The following is a 19042-nucleotide window of genomic DNA, read 5'->3' on the forward strand; positions in this document are numbered from 1 at the left end:
CGTTGTCTTTGTTTCCCGTTCTTGCGTTCTCATCTATTCCTTTTTTCCCAGTGGAAACGGAGCCTGGCTTTTTGCATCGTACTATACGTAATGCGTTTCCTAGAAACGTCGTCGGAAGACTTCACTTTGGAGACATTCCCGGAATCGCAGCACACTCCGCGCCGCGCATAGTCCTCGCTATAATAAAACTTCTTTTCAAGGTTCGGAATCCAGCACTCCAGAACCACAGAAGCGGGCATGGCATGGCAGTAAGATTCTGTAACCGCGGTGTTGACCCCAGCCTCAGTCAATGCGTTTTCTTTGTGCATCGCCCAGCGTCTTACCTTCAGCGGGCTAGCCTTTCCTGGGATGAACACGAGAACCCTGTGTGCAGGAAAGAAGCATTGGCGTGCAACGTAGATCAGACGAAGGTGAAAATAAGAGACAGACTTTATGGCGAAATATAGAGCACGCCGAGAAATGCAACCCTACCATGTTGCCTATATGTGATTCAACCTCGTTTCCAGCGGGTGGATGATCTCACGTTCCGGGTTGCTGAAGTCCTTTGGGAGTGCATCCGCTGACTTCAACGAGGTTGCCCCGGCACTGTGTCTAGAACTGCATCTTTTCCCACCCCTCCGCGTCTCGTCCTTTTAGACCATAACTCGGAGGGGATGTCATCATCGTTACTACGTCTTCTCTTCTTGCTCTTCCCCGCGTCCGACTTTGAGTTGTTCTTCACTGTCCCGCGTTGCCGGGACACCTCGGCCTCCATCACACGCGCTTCCTTGAGAATCCACTGCACGCAGTTCTTTTGGCGGGAGACAGCCATTTCTGCGTGCCGATAAGATTCCGTGTCTCGGATATAGTCATTAATCGCTTTCATGGCCGTGTCCAGATCAGCCTGAGTGGCGGCCAACTCTTTGGCCAGGGTAACCGTCTTCGTATTCTGGCGCCGCTGTCGAGTTTGCGAAGACCATGAAGCCGCCGCAGCGGTGGCAGCGTTTACGGAGTCAAGGTTGTCTTTTGTGCCATTCAATTCCGTTCCTCCCGTTGGCAACGACCGCACTGCTTCGAGCAGCCTCTTCCAGGCTTGGCGGTCTTGCCGCTTCCTGGCTTCCGCGGCGGCAGCGTGTCGTTCCAGCCACCATTGCTCGAAGTTGAGGTATTCAAGCCATGTGGTCCATTCGGTTTGTTTGTGTGGGTCCTTCATCAACTGCAAAGGCCGGTTGAAGTTGTGGGGTGCGAGCCGTCTCTTAACTGCTTCCTTGTAGGCGGGAAAGCCTTGGTCGTCAGAGAGTAGCCGGAGTTCTGGCTTCCACTGCCACTGCGCCCGACAACTGTGCTCAGATGAACTGTCGGATGTCTCGACCCGCATCCGCTCCCACATTCTCCGTTTTGCCGCGAGAAACGCTGAGAATCCTCCGTCTCCATCAGTGGTGCCCCGGTTGTTCCACTGCCATTTGCGAAAGTCCCACCACCGACTGAGCTGCCGCGAAAACACCGTTTGTATCTCCCCATTTCGACTTGCAGAGTCTGGATCACTGAGCCATGGCACAACAGGTTCGTGGCTGGCTGTAGGTTCGTCCAGGATATGCAACAGAACCTCGATCGGGCAGACGGGCCTGCCGCCATCTTGAATGAGCTCGTGATAGCTTAACTCTTCCAGTAGGTATTCTTCATCGGGGTCAGGCGGTACAGTCGACTCGGACGGCTCACGCGGCGATCGTAAACATCTAAGTCCCAGAGAGCCGTCCTGTCCACTTTCTATGGTTGTCAAGCGCGCGAGAAGTGCGTCCGTGTCGACGGGTTGTGACGCGGTCGCAATTTCGGCGGCGTCCCTATCCGGAATGCCCGTTAGCTACGAACAGCCAGATATAACGAGTATCAGAAGCCTTCTCACCTCAGTTTACTCCCCAGCTCATCTCGTTGGCTCTTCGAGAGGCTTTCCACACCGTCAGCCCAGATGTGGAATCCACCTTCAACGCGCCTGTTACTCTCCAGATACCGGACGAGCTGGCTCGTATCGAACGCTAGGAGGTCTACGGCCGTGAACACGGGAGCTGAGGCTTCGGCGAACGACATTTTATGGGTTGCGCGGGTGTGCGTAGATGATGTAGGGAAGAGCAGTTCCGCGCAGCGTGGCGAGGTTGGTCCCGACTTGGCGCGTGCGCAGGGCCACTAACCGCTTCGGGGGGATACGACAACTAAGTTAGACTACGAAGAAGGCAAGGTGGGGAGTGCGCTGAACTTATATATTTAGCTGACACACCTTTCCGCCCCTGCATTTTCGTGCCTGCGTGTTTGGAAGGCGGCTGGGGGCCGCCCGTGGAGCCAGCCTTGCATTATCACACATACACGACCCAAGGGAGGATTCATTCATCACAAGGGAAAAAAAAGTTGCAACATCTACTCTGTCTGTTCTCACGCAATCATGCTTAAAAATGCATGGGTACATATATTTCAATGTTGTCAGATGCTCCAGAACGGCAATTGCGGAGTCACCGGTCATCAAGTAATCATCCTGACTCCAGGTCTTCACCCGCTGCGACATTCTTCCTACGTTTGCCGGCTCGTAGCACTCTGCTAGAAGAACCATCTCGGCTGACTATATCGTCACGTTGTAGAGCCGCGACCCCTGGAGTTGGATCCGTGAGAGACTGGTGCGCCGACATCAGTGGGCTACGATCTTCTGGCCAAGTCCTCTTACGCCCCGGTTGGCGTGGTTCCCCTGATGCCACTTCTGGAACCTCGACGGCCTCTTGGGCCTCATTGTCTTGGGCTCCGCCGCCAAGATGGTAGCGAATGAGGAAAGAGACATCTAGCTCTTCGGGTCGAGTGTCGTCCTGAGGGCCGCCAGCTTCCATGGCTGCGGCGTCATGGTTGCTTGAGAAACTTGCTGGTTCCGGGTTCCATAGCACGCTGTCTAGTGCGCTCCCTTGTGGTAGGACGACAGAGTTGTCTTGTCCCCGACGCTGCTGAGCCCTAGGCGTTGAGGCACCCGAACCTTGGGACGTTCCGGATTCAGTGGGGTTGACGATGGAGTTGATCATGTCCGTGCCGCGATACCCCAGATTCGCTATGAGAGATGAACCGATAGACGCAGCTGTCGTTTCAACGGGTGTCTGCAAGCCGTCGGCCCAAGGACTGAGGCGAATCGTGGACTCTTCGCTTGCTCCCTCATGCCCCATTGAAGGCTGGGTGCCTGGATCGCTGTCCTCGTCGCTTTCATCGGTGTCCGAAGACGTGTACACATTGAGCGGACTGCGAGAGACGCGACGCAGGAACGGACGTCGAGAGTCACAGTTGGACAGTCGCAGCGCCCCGTCATGACAATATAGGGCGTCCTTCCGCTCCTGCGGGTTTACAACCAGCATCGTATCAAGAAGAAAATAGAGCAACTCGTTTCCTTTCTCCTCGTGATCCTCGACATGCTGCAATACCGCCCGTATCCAAGCTACGGCGCTAGTTCGGTACGAGTCCTCGTAGTATGGAAGCCCGCACTCTCGTGAGGCAATGACCAGGCCGAGAGACCAGATATCGACAGCTACGCTATAACTGTCATCGGCGGTAGCATCTGGGTCGGGGATCTTGTTATAGATCTCCGGAGCTGCCCATAACAGTGAACCACAGAATGTTTTTAGATAGTCCGCCGCCTTAGCTAAGCCGAAGTCTGCAAACTTGACGTGGATGCCGCTGGAACGCCGGTAGAGCACTAGGATATTCTCGGGCTTGATATCACGATGTCCGATCGGAGGGTTTTGTGCGTGGAGGTATCGCAGGGCCGAGAGTAATTGGCGGAGGACTTGTACGTTTTCGAAGGTAGACAAGTTAATGCAGTTGTCGAGAGAACCTTCGGGGACATACTCAAAGGTCAACTGGGGCCAAGGGGAGAATGTGGCATCTCGAAACGCGACAATATGGTCCTAAGTCCGCGGGCTGTAAGTATAGGGCTATCGTGAGGATATTAGGGACGCTGGGTGCAGCACTCACATGAGAAATACGTCCCATAATTTCAGCTTCCTTCTTCCAATTCTTCGTTATAACTTGGCCGCTTTTGATAAACTTCTCTAGCGGCTCCTTCAAGGCATACTCTTCCCCAGTCGTCGCATTCCAAACATATGTCACTACCCCAAAAGCTCCCTCGCCGAGCTTCTTCTTGTAGAGAACCGGGTCAACGGAGAGTCTCGAGGGTGTATCTGTTCCGGTAGGGGGCTGGGTGCCTGGCGCGCTCCGAAGAACGAGAGAGGCGAAGAGATCCTCGTGGTCTGCCGTGCCCTGGCGGAACCTGGCCACCCTGTTGATGTAGTCTTGGGACGTGATATCGCGAGGAGGCACAACGACCTTGAACTGAACTTTGCCTGTGACATTGAGAACTGGGGGTTTGTTGCCCAAAATTCTGGGTCCCTGCAGGAGATAGTCGAAATTAGACCGCCGCTTTCCCTCCTCTCCATCGTAGATGACTCTTGTTCCACAGAGAGAGCCCAGGTCTCTTGCTATCGGCCGGTCCTTGTCGTCGAAGGTGAAGGCGAGGTGGAAGCGACTGATGCCTGGCTGCTTTTCAAAGGGCAGATCGACGTTCGGGGCGCACCCGGCCACTACACCAAGACGAGTCTTTGCACCGTCGCTGAACCTCAAAACGATGCAAGCACTGCTTTCAAGGCCTCTTTGCTCCTCAGGCTGCTCCGTTGACTCCCTGTCTTGACGGCTGTAGATGTCGTATTGCTCTAGGGCATCGCGGCGTCGCGGCGGCATGTACCGCGACCCGCCCCGGAACGTATAAATTGCATCCACTGCGCCTCCATTCCCCGGGCCATCGTTTGGGTACAGGTAGAGAATGATATCCGGGTCTGTCATTTCGAGTAGAGGAGGTATGGTGTCGACGATCTCTACTACACCGAGCTGCAACCCATGAATTCTGCTGCCAGTCTTTATTGTTTTGCGCTGCGGATCGAGCCAGGGCAAAGAGGGACAACTCACAAACGACGAGTCGACCACGCCCAACCAAAAAGCCGTGGCCAACCCATGTTCCAGGCAACAGCGCTGATATAGGAGATAGAGCCTATTATTGGCCTGCCATTGCAGCGCCACGCTGGAGATGGGTTTAGCGGATTGCTCCCTGGCGCTTACTGCTGTATTGCGGGGGTGGCACAGCGTCAGGCGCAAGTTACGCTAGCTCCCTAAGGACGTACTGGAAGGTATACTCGCTAGAATATGTGAGCTGGTGAAAGAACCGCCTTGTTTGGAGGGATTGGCTGAACTGTACCAATGCTGACCAGATCGCCAAGCGAAGGGCCTAATGTGGGCCGTGGCTTCCGTTCCGGATCCCGCCAAGTCGTTGCATCGAAGAAGGGAACTGGTCTTGATTCGCGTTGTGGGCGTGTCCCTTGGCCGCCGTCGGTGGTTGGGAGGACGTTCATATGGGCTGGCGAAGAATAACTAGGGTCAATGCGTCATACCTATGGTAGAGAGGATGAGGGCGGGCAACAGAGGGCTGCAGTGTCGCTGACTAACATGAAATCCGTGACCGAGTCTTTCCCAAAGCGCAGGCACGGATAAACCGCCTTGTCGGCTGTGCGGGTCAGGGGAATGTAGGTGGGTCGCTGCGAGGATATAGCAATATGGCCATTTTTTAGGTGGGTAGGTAGAAGAGGCAGGTCTTAGCCTTGTTGGAGTACAATCGCCAAGCTTCCTAATCGGGCACTAGCGCCACTGGCGCCACAGAGATTTCTTCAACTTCTCGAGCTCTATATACACTCAATACAATACACCTCGCCCCAACATGCTGTATTCCTCAATTGCCTACTTCAACAAGCCTAAGCAAAAAGCAAAAGCGGTGCAGCCACGGCCGCTACTCGGCACGTGATCAAATGCCGCGCTGCACTCCGCTACCCTTACGAGAGCGCAATACAATAAGTTAGAGGGGCAGCGCGAGGTATAGAAATGACAGGCAGGCTGTGTAAGCGTGCAAATACTGCAATATTTTCCGCGGAAACAACTCGGGGGTGCGGCGCGTGTAGAAATGTAATTGAAATGTAATTCGAATGCAAGTTGGAAACTTCCAAACTCTTCCGATGGATGGGAAAGACAGGAAAACTACTTATCAGGGGCGACGCAAATGATGGCTGTAAGGTGAGCGGCAGTGATCCATGGATCCATGGTTATTCGGTGCCATGTGGTATCCGGCATAAGTTTCCCAAATCCCTACCTTTTGCTGGGGGCGGCTGTAGTGCGCTTAGCTGAACCTATTCTACATATAGAGTAAAACAGCTACTATTTGCTTAGGTACGTATAAATTACTTTAGAGAGCGAAGTATAGGCTGTTTCAACAGCTCTAGAGGACTCCTTGCCCTGTGCGGGCGTCAATGCGGCATTGTGGCGTTGGTAAAACTTTTGCCGGATACCACAGTATGCAGATCGGAGATTCGAGCGTCTAGCAAGGTGGCCCCTTGGATAGGGTCAAACTCCTCCGCTGAGGTTTAACTCCGCCATCAGACCACGGATCGCTTGCGCCGAAATCCCGCCCATAGTCTATTTCTACGCATACGAATATGATATGGCCTTGGACAAGAAAGCAGAGCCGAAGATCGCACGACAGCGGTTTTCATTGCATTATTACCGAAAGTAACGAGGCTGTTTATTTCGGCGACGTTGAAATAGGGCAATTGAGCGAAGAGAGATGGCGAAGATGAACCGCGAGCTAAGAATAACAACAACGGTTGGTGTTACAAGGGGCAGTAGGCCTGCGACACTAACCTCAAAGTAGTCTTTAGCGCGAAATCCCGTATCCTGACGCACAGTTCGCACTTCACGTTTGAGCCTCGCTCCTTCGTCTGCTCTCCGCCTTCAATTTCCTAGACCTCACCCTACAGCCGCTCTACGCAAAGCCACCAAGCCTCAATTCTCCGCGCCCGTGGTTCAGCGCGCTAGTGGACTTCGGGCCACGCTAAGACCATTCGGGATGCGTGAGACGCGGACACCGTAGGTTTCCTGTCAGGCCCGCCAGGTACCGGCCTCAGGATAGTGGGATGCCTAGAATGAGGGGTGCGCACTGCAGATGCGGTGGGAGAGGAGGGAAATGTCCGTGATGATGGGCTGTGCCGCCCGTGGAGCGGTGTTATAGATTGGGGCTGAAGCCCCCAAGGTGGTAGGTTTTCTGTTTCTTAGATATTCAGTTGTGTGAGCGTTTCGTTCTTCTCTTTCTTTTATTTTTGGGCCGTCTGCTACTGGGTCGATAATCGGTCATTGTCTTGTGTGCGAATACAATTTTTGAAGGGGAGTGAGGTTTTCTGGCCATATTCTTTCTTTCAGGAAGGCCCTGTGAGCGTCTAGGGGAATTCGGTCTTTACCTCTCGGCTTTTCTCGTTATCGATACCCGAGTTTCTCGCGGAGGGACTGGAAGACATCTCAGAATGGGCGTCTTGAGCTTTTCGAAAGCATGCGCGCTTCTGTTGGCGGCGTATGTGGGAGCGGAGGCAACATCTGTAGGACTCGATGGACTTCATACGGACAAGGTGCTGCGGGCGGCTACAAAGAGGTCTGATCTCTTCCGACGGAGCATGAGGATCGAGCAGAAGTTCGACACGGAGCTAGCGTATATTGAAGGTACGATCTATTTCTCCTCGTGATAACGGGCTTTTGCTGACTATTGGCAGAGGAGAATGGATGGAATGGGGGTTCTATCTTTGCTTCGCAGCTCAAGGTTGCCTCGAAGAAGCCCATTCTCAACCTGGAGGAGATTGAGCACCATCTGACGGATGTTCGATGCGGCGATGGGACGATGAAGCTGCATTTCGTGGATACGGTGTCGGCGACGGATGCGAGGATGGCTTGCCATGGTGGTGATGGCGGATTGGTCATTACGTCTCATGAGGGCTGTAACAAGGAGGGCGAGCGTGGAGTGTACAAGTAAGTGCAGGAAATATGCACCGGAGAACTCTTCACTGATTCATTGCAGGGTACACGACGTCTCATTCGCCGGGGACGGAACAGCTCTCGAACTCTCAGTCGTAGAGTCTCTGTGGAAGGAATCTTTCAATCGCTTCGAAGTCGGCTTCGGCCACACCGCAGAGGACCATTCGTTCCGCCGTCATTCTGACTTCGCCAAAGTTCGCAGGAAGCGAGCGGACGACGCCTCCGTCACCGTCCCGCCGATTTCTATCCCCACCGACACTCCTGAGAACGTTAACCAGGTCACCTTCGACCTCAACTGGCAGGTGGACGACAAGACCTTCAGCCCCTCGGACTTCACAGCCGGTCTTCCAGCTGGCTTCGTTCCGCTCCCCGATCTAAGCAATATCCCCATTGAAGTTGGCTGCAAGACCTGCTTGACGATGGGAGAGTTAGTCCTTTCGCAAGGTTCGATCGTCGTCGATGTCGGACAGATCGATGTAGTTCCGGATTTCTTCGAAGGCGGCGATGATGGCAAAAGTATCGGGAGCGTCATCAGTGGCGGTTTCATGGAGCTCAAGGCCAATAACATGGAGGGCTACTTTGAGCTCTTCGCGCGACCCAAGGCCAACGGCTCCTTTATGATTACGCTTTTCGGGCTTCCTATCCTTGGCTTTACGATTCCGGGTGTTGGCCGCGCGGGTGCCGTTTTCGAAGCTTCGCTCTCAGCCGATTACGAAATTGCAGGCGGGTTTGAGATCACCTACGGTATGAACCTGGTGGTAAGTGCTGCATCCTCACCTTGACTTGAACTGTGTTCTAACGTAGTCAGGTCCCCACCAACTCCACCATCCGCATCGAGCTCAACGACATCACCAAGAGCGGCGTAAACGGCTTCCCCAACACCACGCTCACCCCTCTCCCCTTCAGCTTCGACGTCAAGGACGTCAGCGCCTTCGTCAGTCTCGCACTGATCCCCTCCATCCCCATCGGCTTCAAGTTCGAAGACGCGCTCGATGCCTCTATCTCCGTTGACATGGAACTCCCCCGCCTCGACGCGCTCATCACCACCATCGCGAACGCCGACACAAACTGCAACGATCTCGGCTCCTCCGTCGCTGCCCGCGGCCTCCCCGCACGCGAAGCAGCTCCCTTGGCCAACGAGACCCAACCCCTCAACGGCACGACCGGCACAAACGGCACAACCAGCACCAACGGCACCGTCGAAATCGGCCCGCTCGTCCTCATCGAAGCCAACGTCTCGATAACCGTAGACGTAGGCTTCGACCTAAAATTCCCGCTCCTGCCCGCGCCTCTCAACGGCGCCGGCACAGCCGCAGAAATCTTCTCCACCATGTTCGCGCTGTCCACGCAATGCCTGGCTCCTCTGGCCGGCTTCGCCGCCGCCACGGATGTGTACGACCCCGTGAAAGCGACGTCCACCGTCTCTGGGACGCTTAACTCCACGTCTACGTCTACTCCACCGTGCAATTCGACGATCAAGCGCGAGCAGAGTTACTACGTCCCCGTGAGCAGTCTGGCGTATGCGACACCCGCGCCGCACTCGGATTGTAGCTGCCAGCCCAGCACTACGACGGTGTATGTGCCGCCTGCTGGTGCGCCGCCAGCTGAGACGTCCCCGGTGTCGCCGCCTTATGCTCCGCCGTATGGGAATGGGACGGTGCCGCCGCCGCCGCCGCCTACGGGCACGGGTGCGCCGCCTAATGTGAGCACGCCTCCGACAGAGCAGTTTACGGGTGCAGCGGCCCCAGGGGCTGTGTCCGGTATGCAGTGGGGGAATTTGGGATGGCAGTTGGGGTTGCTGGGTGCGAGCGTGTTTGCAGGCATGTTGATGTTGTAAAACGGAGATGGAGAAAGAAAGTTTTAGGGCGGTCAGTAAGTTGGAATTCCTAAATACCCTTTGTTGTGTCTTTTTTTCGTCGCTTCTTTCGTGTATATATACTGGGGGAATTGTTGCTGCATAGTTGGCGGGCGTCTTATTCGTGTTTTCGTCTCTGAAACTACTTCAGAAGGCATTCGCTCTGCTTTATAGTGTATCTGGTCCTTGCTCCTGTCCACGGGTCACACCGCGACTCTTGCCCCGCCGCCGGGACCTTACTGCTACCTCCGGGGCACGCGATGACTATAGGTCATGTGACTCGCGTATCCTTCTCAAGTTAACAACGCTGATCTCTGATTGGTCAAAATTGCACGTGACCTATAGTCATCGCGTGCCCCGGAGGTACGTTTGCTCCCTAGCATGACTAACAACAAACGCTACCCGCGCAGAGTGACAGCACATAGACTCTTCTTCAGACCTTCGCCACGCCGATACTTTTCTTCAGAGTTATGCTCCTACGTCGCCGCACCTAGACGTCACTATTCTCGCAATGAACAGTAAGATACCTATTCGAGCCCTTCTGGGTGGCATTCTCTAACGTTATCAGTGCCGAATGATCAGTCTATTCAGCAGCCGCCGAGCGATAGCAATCTCAATCTCCCAACGGCGTCTCCGTGCGCATCAGCACTAGGAGCCATCGTCCAAGAGTTCCTCCCCAACCTCACCACGTATTCAGAATTCTACCGCCAGGTGCACCGCAATCCCGAGCTCTCCAGCCTCGAAGCCGAAACCGCTGCCCTAGTCGCCCGTCATCTTCTCGCCCTCGACTTCAAAGTCCACACCCAGATCGGCGGCCACGGCGTCGTCGGGATCCTGAAGAATGGACCGGGGAAGACAATCCTCACCCGCGCGGAGCTGGACGCCCTGCCGATCCGCGAACAGACAGACCTAGCCTACAAGAGCTCCAAGACAATGACCGACCGCTATGGCAACGAGAGACCCGTCATGCACGCCTGCGGCCACGACATGAACATGGCCGCGCTACTTGCAGCAAGTGCACTTCTCCACGCGGCACGCGAGCGCTGGAGCGGCACGCTTATCACGCTCTTCCAGCCGGACGAGGAGGAAACGGGCGGGGCGCGCGCGATGCTCAATGACGGCCTCTACAGCAAGATACCAGTCCCGGACGTGCTGCTCGCACAACACGTAATCCCCCTCGCGCCGCCGGGCAAGGCCGCAGTGCAACCCGGCCCCGTCCTCGTCGCCGCCGACGCGATCAACGTGCGCGTAACCGGCGGGCCCTGCAAAGGCAGTCTCAACCCGCAGATCTGCGTCGACTCGATCCAACTCTCTACGCAGATCCTCACTCACCTCCCCGCCTACGTCCGCGATACCATCGCCAGCGGGGAGGATGCTACGGTCGCGTGCTGGGGCTTCCACGCCGGGATTCCGGGGATCGATTACCCCGCGCACGCCGACTTTCTGCTCGATGTCAAGACCAGGAAGGAGGATGTCCGGCAAGCGGCGCTAAAGCTGATAGAGAAGAAAATCAGAGATGAGTGTCGCGCTGCTAACGCGCCGAAGGAACCTGAGTTCAAGTATTCCGTCCGCGCGCCGTTGACGAGCAATGATAAGGACACTACGGAGCGCGTGCAGGCTGCGTTTGAGGCGTTCTTCGGAGCGGGCGCGGTGCCTGTGCCACGCAACAGCGCGTGCGAGGATTTTCCACTGTTGGCGGGGGAGCGTGATGTCCCGTATACGTATTGGTTTTTCGGAGGGTGTCAGGCTGCTGAGGGAGGAGAAGTCCCGACGAATCATTCGCCGTTCTTTGCGCCGGAGATTGAGACGGCGCTGAAGGCGGGGACTGAGGCTATGGCTTTGGCGGTGCTTGCGTTTGTGGGTAAGTGAGGACTGTGGTCTTTCTGGTCTTGCAAGAAGCGGGTATAAGCCAAGGAATGTTGGCCGAGTAAATCCAAATCCCTGGTCATATTGTGGTGACGGCACAGTAAAGCCCACCCCACTAGAATCCTCGAAGGATAACCCCTTAGAGCATCTCCGAAACTTCGATGTGCATTGTAGCCAGAGCCGCAGCCGGTTATCGCCAGACGACTCGTGGCTCAGCCGCCCGCTCTCTGGCCGCTGTGCTTGGGTGTCTCCTGTATAAAGCCCGCCTTTGCTACTCTTCTTCTACCCTTCACGCTCGCAAGTTCCTCGACTTCCTTTTCTAAAATCGACCACTGGAAACTACATGTGGGCCTTTTCTCGGCTTTCTCTAAAATGCCGCAAATTCAAGGACATATCTGTCCTCTTTCGCCGCGTAAAAACACCACCAGACCGAAGACATATCAGTAGTGGAGATTGCTCGCTGGGAACGCCGTGTTGGATCTAGACTTGAGCGTCTCCTCGTAGCCCGTTCCTTACCTAATCGTAGGTCGTCACTGCGTTAGGTATAAAGTCCTACGCTACTCTCTCGAGTCTTCTTCACGCTTAGAAGTTCTCTATTGGACTCCCCACCACGAAACCGAATATCTACCAGACCTATGTTCTCCGTGCTGCGTTAGAAATCCGCCCAAAAGGCCAGGCATGGCAAGGTTGCCTTCTCTATGACTAGAAGACGCCGTCAGGAGACCCCATGTCTTCTTCCTCCGGGCCCTTAGCACGCATCTCTCTGACTTATGTACGAAGAGAGGGAATACAAAAGCCATACGGAATAGATTTCATGGCTGCTGCCCCTGTTGGTCCTAAGCCATCTCTATAAAGCCAGCGTCTCTCTCACAGTCCCTCCATCCACGTTCTCCCGTCGCCGGCTCTGCTAAAACAACTTCGTCCTAGACTCATGGAAGGCTGTCTCTGCTGTTGCTAAAACGAGCAGCCTATAGATTTCATGCTGTCTTTCCGCCGCGGGATGCCACTCTCAGTACTCCGATTAAGGTCTGAAGGAGAAGCGTACAAAAAGCACACAGCTAAGGCTATTATGTGTTCTGTTTGGCTCCCAGATTTCGGCTATAAAACCTCGGTCTCTTCGTCGGATGTGCCTTCTCCTCACCAGCTCGACTTTTCGAAATGGCCTTGCTAAAACAAAAATCGACGTGTTCGACGGAGAGCATCCTTCGGCCTTTCTAAAAACCAACGTCGACATCCCGCATGCCGTCCGCGGTAGGAGAAAAAAAGTGCAAAAAAAGTTTGACACGGTATTTGTCGGCCTCGTTGTCCTCAAAATGGAACGTGCGTTCTGTTGATGAACAGTTCTCGAGACGCCATAAATAAGACAGCGTCTTCTATAAAAGCCGCAAGCTATTCTCGATATATCTTCTCACACACTCTTCCAAACCTAGAGTCTAAAAGTGCGCAGCTCAGAGCCGATGAGACACGCCGTCGTCGACTAAAAAGCTTCCATCAAGTTTGCTCATGGAGTCTTCTAGGCGAAGCGTTCCCAAAATTAAGTACGGGGACATCACGCCCAGTCTGCGCTGCTACACGGCGAGCATAAACATTGCACAATCCATACCTCAAAAACTATACACATACCTGCCATGAAGAAAAGCAACATCCTCCCAACCATCCGCCGAAGCACCTCATGCTCTCGTCCGCCACTCCCCGCCCCGCCCACACATCGCCTCATATAAAAAGGCTTCCTCTCTCTTCCCTCTCCCCTCTCCTCACAAAGCTCATCGATCCTCTAAAAGGCTTCCACTACGCATATCATGGACGCCTTGTCGACCAGGAAGCTTCACCACTAGACCCGTATGCCTGCGTCTCGGATTTGAGAATTAAATCGCCAGTTGCAACCTCGAATGGATCGTGTCGTCGGCCTGGGAACCGCGCAATAAAGGCACCAGGAAGCGTGCACAATGAGGGAAGGGGATAGTCGGTTGCAGCATGTAACGGGTTGTGCAGGGCGTGACATCCCCAAAGCGAAAAAAAAAGAGGATGCAAGAATTTTATGCGTTGCGCTTCTCGCGACTCTTAAAAAAAAGGCCCGTCTTCACCTGCATGAGCGCCACTTCCCGGACCAGATGGGACGATGCTCAAACCCGCTTCTTCGATCTTCATGCTCTTCCACTCCCGCGCGCACCATCCCATACGCATCGAACGAGGGAGAACGTCCGTCCGGATTGCTCGTCCGTCCGGACCCCTTGGCTCTATAAAAGCAGCTCCTGCTTCGGCTCGGCCACGATCTCTCCTCCACACTTCTCCAGCGAAAATCGCTAGAATTGACGGCCATATGATTTCATGAGCGACTCTCGAAGAAGCCCCACAGTCAGCGACCATGTGCAAAAGCGCTTCGACGCCACTTCAATCGTTGGAGTGCGTCCGGACGAAAACAACCAAGGCGGTGATGGATGGAGACGCTGGGAAGATTTGGGGCAAAGCAAGAATAGGAAGACTTCATGCCCTAGCTTCATCGAGGGTAGGATGGCAGGTTGCGATCGAACGCCGCCGTGACAAATGCTACCACCAAAGCCATAGCGACGAATAGAGCAAACCAGGCGGACTACCTGCTTCCGAGGGTATAAATTCTTCGAGAGATTCGTCTTCTTCCCTTTCTCTTCACGCAATCCCGCGGACTACTAAAAGAACTAGTCTCCTGTTCGATGTTGCCGTGCGGAGAGGGACTAAAGTAGAGAGCACAATAAAATGGCATGGAAAGCTCGAAATGTGTTTGAAAGCGGTATCCGAAAGTTTAGATGGAGTACGAAGCGCGTGGAGAAGTCACTGGTGGGGATTAGATAAAGAATCGGGGGATGGTGGTGGTGCTCAACTTGAGATCGAAACGAAACGACTTAGAATCCGGCCTTGTAAGAGCGAAAATATTGGTTACGAGCAATGCGACGATCGCGCGTCGTTCCATTACGGACCGGAACATTCCTAGTAATTCCCGAACGCGTATTACGCACCCTTGTCTTCCCTAGACAGGCGGTATACCCATTTCCCAACCGTTGCGCCTTGAACACCATACCCATGTTATACACCCAGAAGATATAGTATCACTCTTCCTCCTCGTCCTCGCCCTTCTCCACTGCAGCCTCCTCTTCGCCATCCTTTTCCTCCCCTCCCTCATCCTTCTTCACGGGCGCGGCAGGCTCGCTGTCGTACTCCGGCCGCACAACTTTCTCTTCCCTTTCAACAAGGACGGATTCAAGCAGCGGAGCAGCGGCGAGGAGGGCGTTGTACTGCTCGATGGAGAGGGAGATACCCTGCAAGATTCAATCAGCATCCATTGCGCCGCAGAAGCGCAAGCCAGGGCAGCGCACCTTCTTCCCAGGCCTCATATCCCCGCCATCATCCACATAGTACTCGCGTATGCTGACCAACGTCTTGCCCTTGAAATCGCTAATCGTAACGCGCCGCGTGCCGTTCGCTTTGAGCTGTCCCACGGTCAGCCAATTAACCAGCTCAACAGCTTTCCATTCTACCCTTGACACAGCGCCACTTACAGCCACGAAGGGATTGTTGTCATCATCAGTCTGCAGTTCCGGCACTAGTGCTGCTGCTTCATCGTTGCCCCCACCTCGCGCTTTCTTTGAGACTTGCGGCACCGCATCGTCGTCGTCGGGGGAGGATCGCTTTTTGCTGAAGGATTTCTTGAAGCCGCCGCCGCGGAAGCTGCCGCGCTTGGAGGTGCCGCGCATTATGCGTGAATTGGTGTGGGATGGGTGGATTTGTGATGCGAAAAGTCGCGGTTTGGTGGGGAGTTGCGATGCACCTATGGCTGATGACGCGCGGGGCTTTGGGCTTGACGCGAGAACGCGCTAAGAGCACGGTCACGTGCTGGAGTGAGATGGATTCATCGAGGTCGATCGGTGTACTGGCGAGAGTCCTTCACTGTTGTCGTTCTTACGAAGACAAAACTGCTTCAAATGGTGCAAACCGAATGTCTTTTTCTTTGAGGTTGGTTTCGTTCACTATGGCCTTCATAGAACTTCCCTCTTCCGGCTAGCGGCAAGTTTTACCCCAGGCTCGCATCTCTCGCATTCCCTCCCACTTTTCATATTGCATCTATCTGCATGCAAGCCACCCGCCTGATGACGCGACTATATGGAGCGGCTTAACCCAGACACGCCGTATAAGCACTACGTCCTGTTCCCTACGACGGAGCACGGCTGGTTTAGCGCGAGGGGTGATCTGAAGAACGAAGAGCTAAGTGAGGACAGCGGATGAAGAAGGGTACAAGCCGACGCCAGATTTTTTGAGAAGTAGATGTAAGATGCATATTCGTGCCAGTACGAACAAAAACAGGACATCTCGTACCAGCTATGTGCTGTCTGGTAATGAGCACCTCCACCGTTTACTTGCGCGCCATCTCCCTAAAAGGATTATCCCTCCCATAATTCCCCAACCCACACAGCTCTAACCCCCTAATCCTCCCATCCGTAATCCCACCCAGCGTATCCCGCCCGCCATCCAGGCCCTCCCAATCATCGCAGAGGTCCCAGTTCCTATCGCCGGGCGCCTGTGCGAATAGCCCGTCACATTAGCACCTATCCTCGGCAAACATAGGTCAAGGGGAAAAGGGAGAAGGAGCGAGATACATACCTCCTTCCCAGCCGCAATCGCCACCGTCCGCCCATAGATGCTCTCGTCGCACGCCACCCTCATAATACCCGCGACCACGTCCTCCACGGCCCCGAATTCGATGCCCATCGCCGTCAACGCGGGCTCAACGTCCGTGGTCATGTTCGTCCGCATGAAGGTCGGCGCTATGAGGTTAGTGCGGAAGGGGGGTGTGTCGGGGCCCAGGATCTGCCTAGATTGTCGGATAGCTGCACAAGCGGGAAACAAAGCACGTTAGCTACTAGATATTTTGAACTCGATTCGAGATAAGCCTTGGAGGGAACAAAACCGACGTACGCACCTCGCCAGAAGCCCCTCACCCCATATTTACTCGCGTTATAATCCGCCACATTACTCAACGTCACATACCCCGCCAGACTCGAAATAAGGATCAACTGCTTGCTCGCTGCATCCCCAGACGTCGCGGTCTGCTTGAAGTAGAAGAGCGCAAGATGCGCGGTGTAGTACACGCCCATGAGATTGACGTCGATGACGACGGTGGTGGGCAGTTCGGGCTCCGCGTCGGGCTGGCTGGTGGGCAAGTTGTCGACCCAGGTTTTGATCGAGGTTCCGGATAGGCCGGCACTGGCGAGGACTATGTCGATGGATTTGGAGGGGGCGAAGGAGAGGGCGGATTTGAAGCCTGCGGTTTGCGAGGAGAAGGAGGTCATGTCGGTTTTTGTGAATTGGACGTGATGGCCTGCTGCGTTTAGAGTGTGGGATACTGCGTTTCCTTGCTCTTCGTTGATGTCTAGGATCGTGACGTAGGCTCTGGTTCTCGTCAGTGCTGCTTGTAACGTGCTACGACAGGGGAGGAGGGGAGCTTGGAGATCCAAGAGAGGTGGCGGAGACCTGCTGGAGGGTTTCAGGAGATCATTTTGATGATTCTTTCTCCCTCTTCCTCTGGTATTCAACATGGATCGCCCCTGCGGAGGATTACAGTGTTCGAAGTACAACGAGCTCACCCTGCTTCCGCGAATGCCTTCACGGACCCTGCACCAAGGCCATTCGCGCCACCTGTTACGACGACGCTCTTGCCCTTCAAGTTACTCGCATCCACATCTTTGGAGAAGTCGATCTTCTCAGTACAGTAGAAAGTCTCGGGCAATCCAGCAGGAACCGGCATGATGTTGGGGGCTCGATATTATGATCAAATTCCGGAGGCTTTGAGGCAAATGTCAACGGAAGCAGAGGCGCGACCTCATGCTTTTATATCTCGAAACGTTGGTCCACAACGCTGTCAGGCGTAAGCTGGAAGTTGTACGGTTGGGCCAAGCCCACGTCCCCGCTTTCGACCTTGACAGGAAACTACCTAGGTAAGCGCCACAACGAGTGCTTGCCGCTACTGTGGATCGTGTATGTATGCAATGTACGCCGAACGTGTCAGCTGTCTTGGACGTGCCTACTCATTGATCACCGGATTGGGTCTACGTGTTGATCGTATCGGCGAGTGCGTGGGGAAATGGGTATGGACCTCGGAGCTATAACGGAGCGGGGCACAGAAATGAGGGGGCATCGCATATCTGAGCTACCTAGGTAAGAATTTCGTGCGATAGAAGAATGTGTACCCCGGCATGCTGAGTCATAGTTCGTTTGTCAGAGAATCGTTTGTCGTATTGTGCAATGCCTTGCACTCCGGCCTCGCAGTACAGGTGCTCATCCGCAGACGGCGGGCTGGATTCGTATGTCGCAATATCCATGACTCTTTACGCTTATCCAAATAGCGGATTTGGTGCCCTTGGGGGTTTGTATTAAAGTCGAAGCATAAGCAACCTTGACCCCTTCATATTGCCAAACGCCCGTTTCCCACCCAGCCCGTCCATACACCGCCAATCACCTTCGCAAGATCCTCTGCCGTCTTCCCATTCGCATCCTTCATGTTCCTGATATCCGTCTTATCTTCCGTAAGCCCCCTCATGATCCCCAGCGTCTCTGCTTCTTGGAACACCTCTGCTGGGATTTCCGTCAACGGTAAGTTGCTCGCTAGCAACAGAAGCAACCACGCGATCTCTCTGCTCTGTGCCTGTACAGCAGCATGCAGGCCCGACTGCATTTCCCCAATAGGGTCCTGGTATCGCAGGAGCTCGTCCGCGCCTATCTTCCTCCCCGGTAGTTCGCTCTCTGCCATGTCCTCGTCGTCATCCTCATCGTCACTGTCGTCCTGCAACATGCCAATGATGGCCCTGACGTCGCCTTCGCGGCAGAACTCGAGGAAGGCGCGGCATTTCCGCTCTTCGGGATATGCCCTGAGGTAGCTTTCCTCGGTGAGGAGGGGGAGAATGTCGAGATCCTCCTGAAGTCCGCCTTCGTTGTTCAGGTTGCAGAGGACTTGCTGCGCGCCGCCGGGGGATGTTGATGCGATGCTCTTTCCGCAACTAGGGCATTCGGTGATCTGATATGCTTCGAGCAGGCAGTCCCTGCAGTGTCAATTTTTAGCTAAGTTATCGACCATTTCCAGGAATACTGACCAGTGGAAATGGCACCCGCAATTCAAGTGTACATCGTCTGGGACAGTCTGCGGAGGAGCTGCGGGAGCTTTGCCGGAGGCCGAGCCGCCCATCTGGACGTCGTCATCTTCGTCAGGCTCGATCTCGACTTCGAGGTGTTTGTGGCAAGCGACGCAAGCAGCCATGGTCGCAGGAAGTTCGTGGGTGTATTTGCGATGCCATTGCGAACAGAGTGGTGGAGGGGTCAATGGCGGGGATCTGAAAATTTCGGGGTCTGTGCGCGGGACCTCGACGCGTCTCGCGTCTACGAGTATCTACAATTTACCTTTGT

At 54.7% G+C, this 19042-nt stretch overlaps 7 protein-coding genes across 7 annotated transcripts; 2 read left to right on the forward strand and 5 right to left on the reverse strand.

Annotated features, from left to right (window-relative positions):
- Positions 1-565: 565 nt before the first annotated feature.
- BU26DRAFT_508924 (uncharacterized protein) lies at positions 566-2064 on the reverse strand (the record flags this gene model as incomplete). Its single annotated transcript, XM_033827120.1, has 2 exons — positions 566-1820; positions 1883-2064. The coding sequence occupies 2 exons, from the start codon at positions 2062-2064 to the stop codon at positions 566-568; spliced, it is 1437 nt and encodes a 478-aa protein (XP_033679986.1).
- A 304-nt stretch (positions 2065-2368) lies between these two features.
- Positions 2369-4842, reverse strand: BU26DRAFT_522685 (kinase-like protein). Its single transcript, XM_033829841.1, has 2 exons — positions 3973-4842; positions 2369-3905 (listed from the first exon to the last, which is right to left on the reverse strand). The coding sequence occupies exons 1-2, from the start codon at positions 4834-4836 to the stop codon at positions 2499-2501; spliced, it is 2271 nt and encodes a 756-aa protein (XP_033679987.1). The 5' UTR covers positions 4837-4842; the 3' UTR covers positions 2369-2498.
- Positions 4843-7073: 2231 nt separating this feature from the next.
- Positions 7074-9981, forward strand: BU26DRAFT_522688 (uncharacterized protein). Its single transcript, XM_033829842.1, has 4 exons — positions 7074-7584; positions 7635-7887; positions 7937-8651; positions 8702-9981. The coding sequence occupies exons 1-4, from the start codon at positions 7392-7394 to the stop codon at positions 9728-9730; spliced, it is 2190 nt and encodes a 729-aa protein (XP_033679988.1). The 5' UTR covers positions 7074-7391; the 3' UTR covers positions 9731-9981.
- Positions 9982-10138: 157 nt separating this feature from the next.
- BU26DRAFT_463833 (metal-dependent amidase/aminoacylase/carboxypeptidase) lies at positions 10139-11720 on the forward strand. The gene is made up of 2 exons (XM_033825147.1): positions 10139-10266; positions 10317-11720. The coding sequence occupies exons 1-2, from the start codon at positions 10260-10262 to the stop codon at positions 11615-11617; spliced, it is 1308 nt and encodes a 435-aa protein (XP_033679989.1). The 5' UTR covers positions 10139-10259; the 3' UTR covers positions 11618-11720.
- Positions 11721-14697: 2977 nt separating this feature from the next.
- On the reverse strand, positions 14698-15342 carry BU26DRAFT_568962 (PC4-domain-containing protein; the record flags this gene model as incomplete). The annotated part of the gene is made up of 3 exons (XM_033833833.1): positions 14698-14907; positions 14965-15078; positions 15148-15342. 3 exons carry the CDS (start codon positions 15340-15342, stop codon positions 14698-14700), a joined length of 519 nt encoding a protein of 172 aa, XP_033679990.1.
- Positions 15343-15998: 656 nt separating this feature from the next.
- BU26DRAFT_568963 (NAD(P)-binding protein) lies at positions 15999-17390 on the reverse strand (the record flags this gene model as incomplete). Its single annotated transcript, XM_033833834.1, has 4 exons — positions 15999-16163; positions 16247-16473; positions 16566-17035; positions 17230-17390. The coding sequence occupies 4 exons, from the start codon at positions 17388-17390 to the stop codon at positions 15999-16001; spliced, it is 1023 nt and encodes a 340-aa protein (XP_033679991.1).
- A 224-nt stretch (positions 17391-17614) lies between these two features.
- BU26DRAFT_90501 (uncharacterized protein) lies at positions 17615-18941 on the reverse strand. Its single transcript, XM_033836474.1, has 2 exons — positions 18733-18941; positions 17615-18681 (listed from the first exon to the last, which is right to left on the reverse strand). Exons 1-2 carry the CDS (start codon positions 18894-18896, stop codon positions 18048-18050), a joined length of 798 nt encoding a protein of 265 aa, XP_033679992.1. The 5' UTR covers positions 18897-18941; the 3' UTR covers positions 17615-18047.
- Positions 18942-19042: the final 101 nt, after the last annotated feature.

This window comes from Trematosphaeria pertusa (assembly GCF_010094035.1).
Source record: "Trematosphaeria pertusa strain CBS 122368 unplaced genomic scaffold BU26scaffold_14, whole genome shotgun sequence".
Classification (NCBI taxonomy): domain Eukaryota; kingdom Fungi; phylum Ascomycota; class Dothideomycetes; order Pleosporales; family Trematosphaeriaceae; genus Trematosphaeria; species Trematosphaeria pertusa.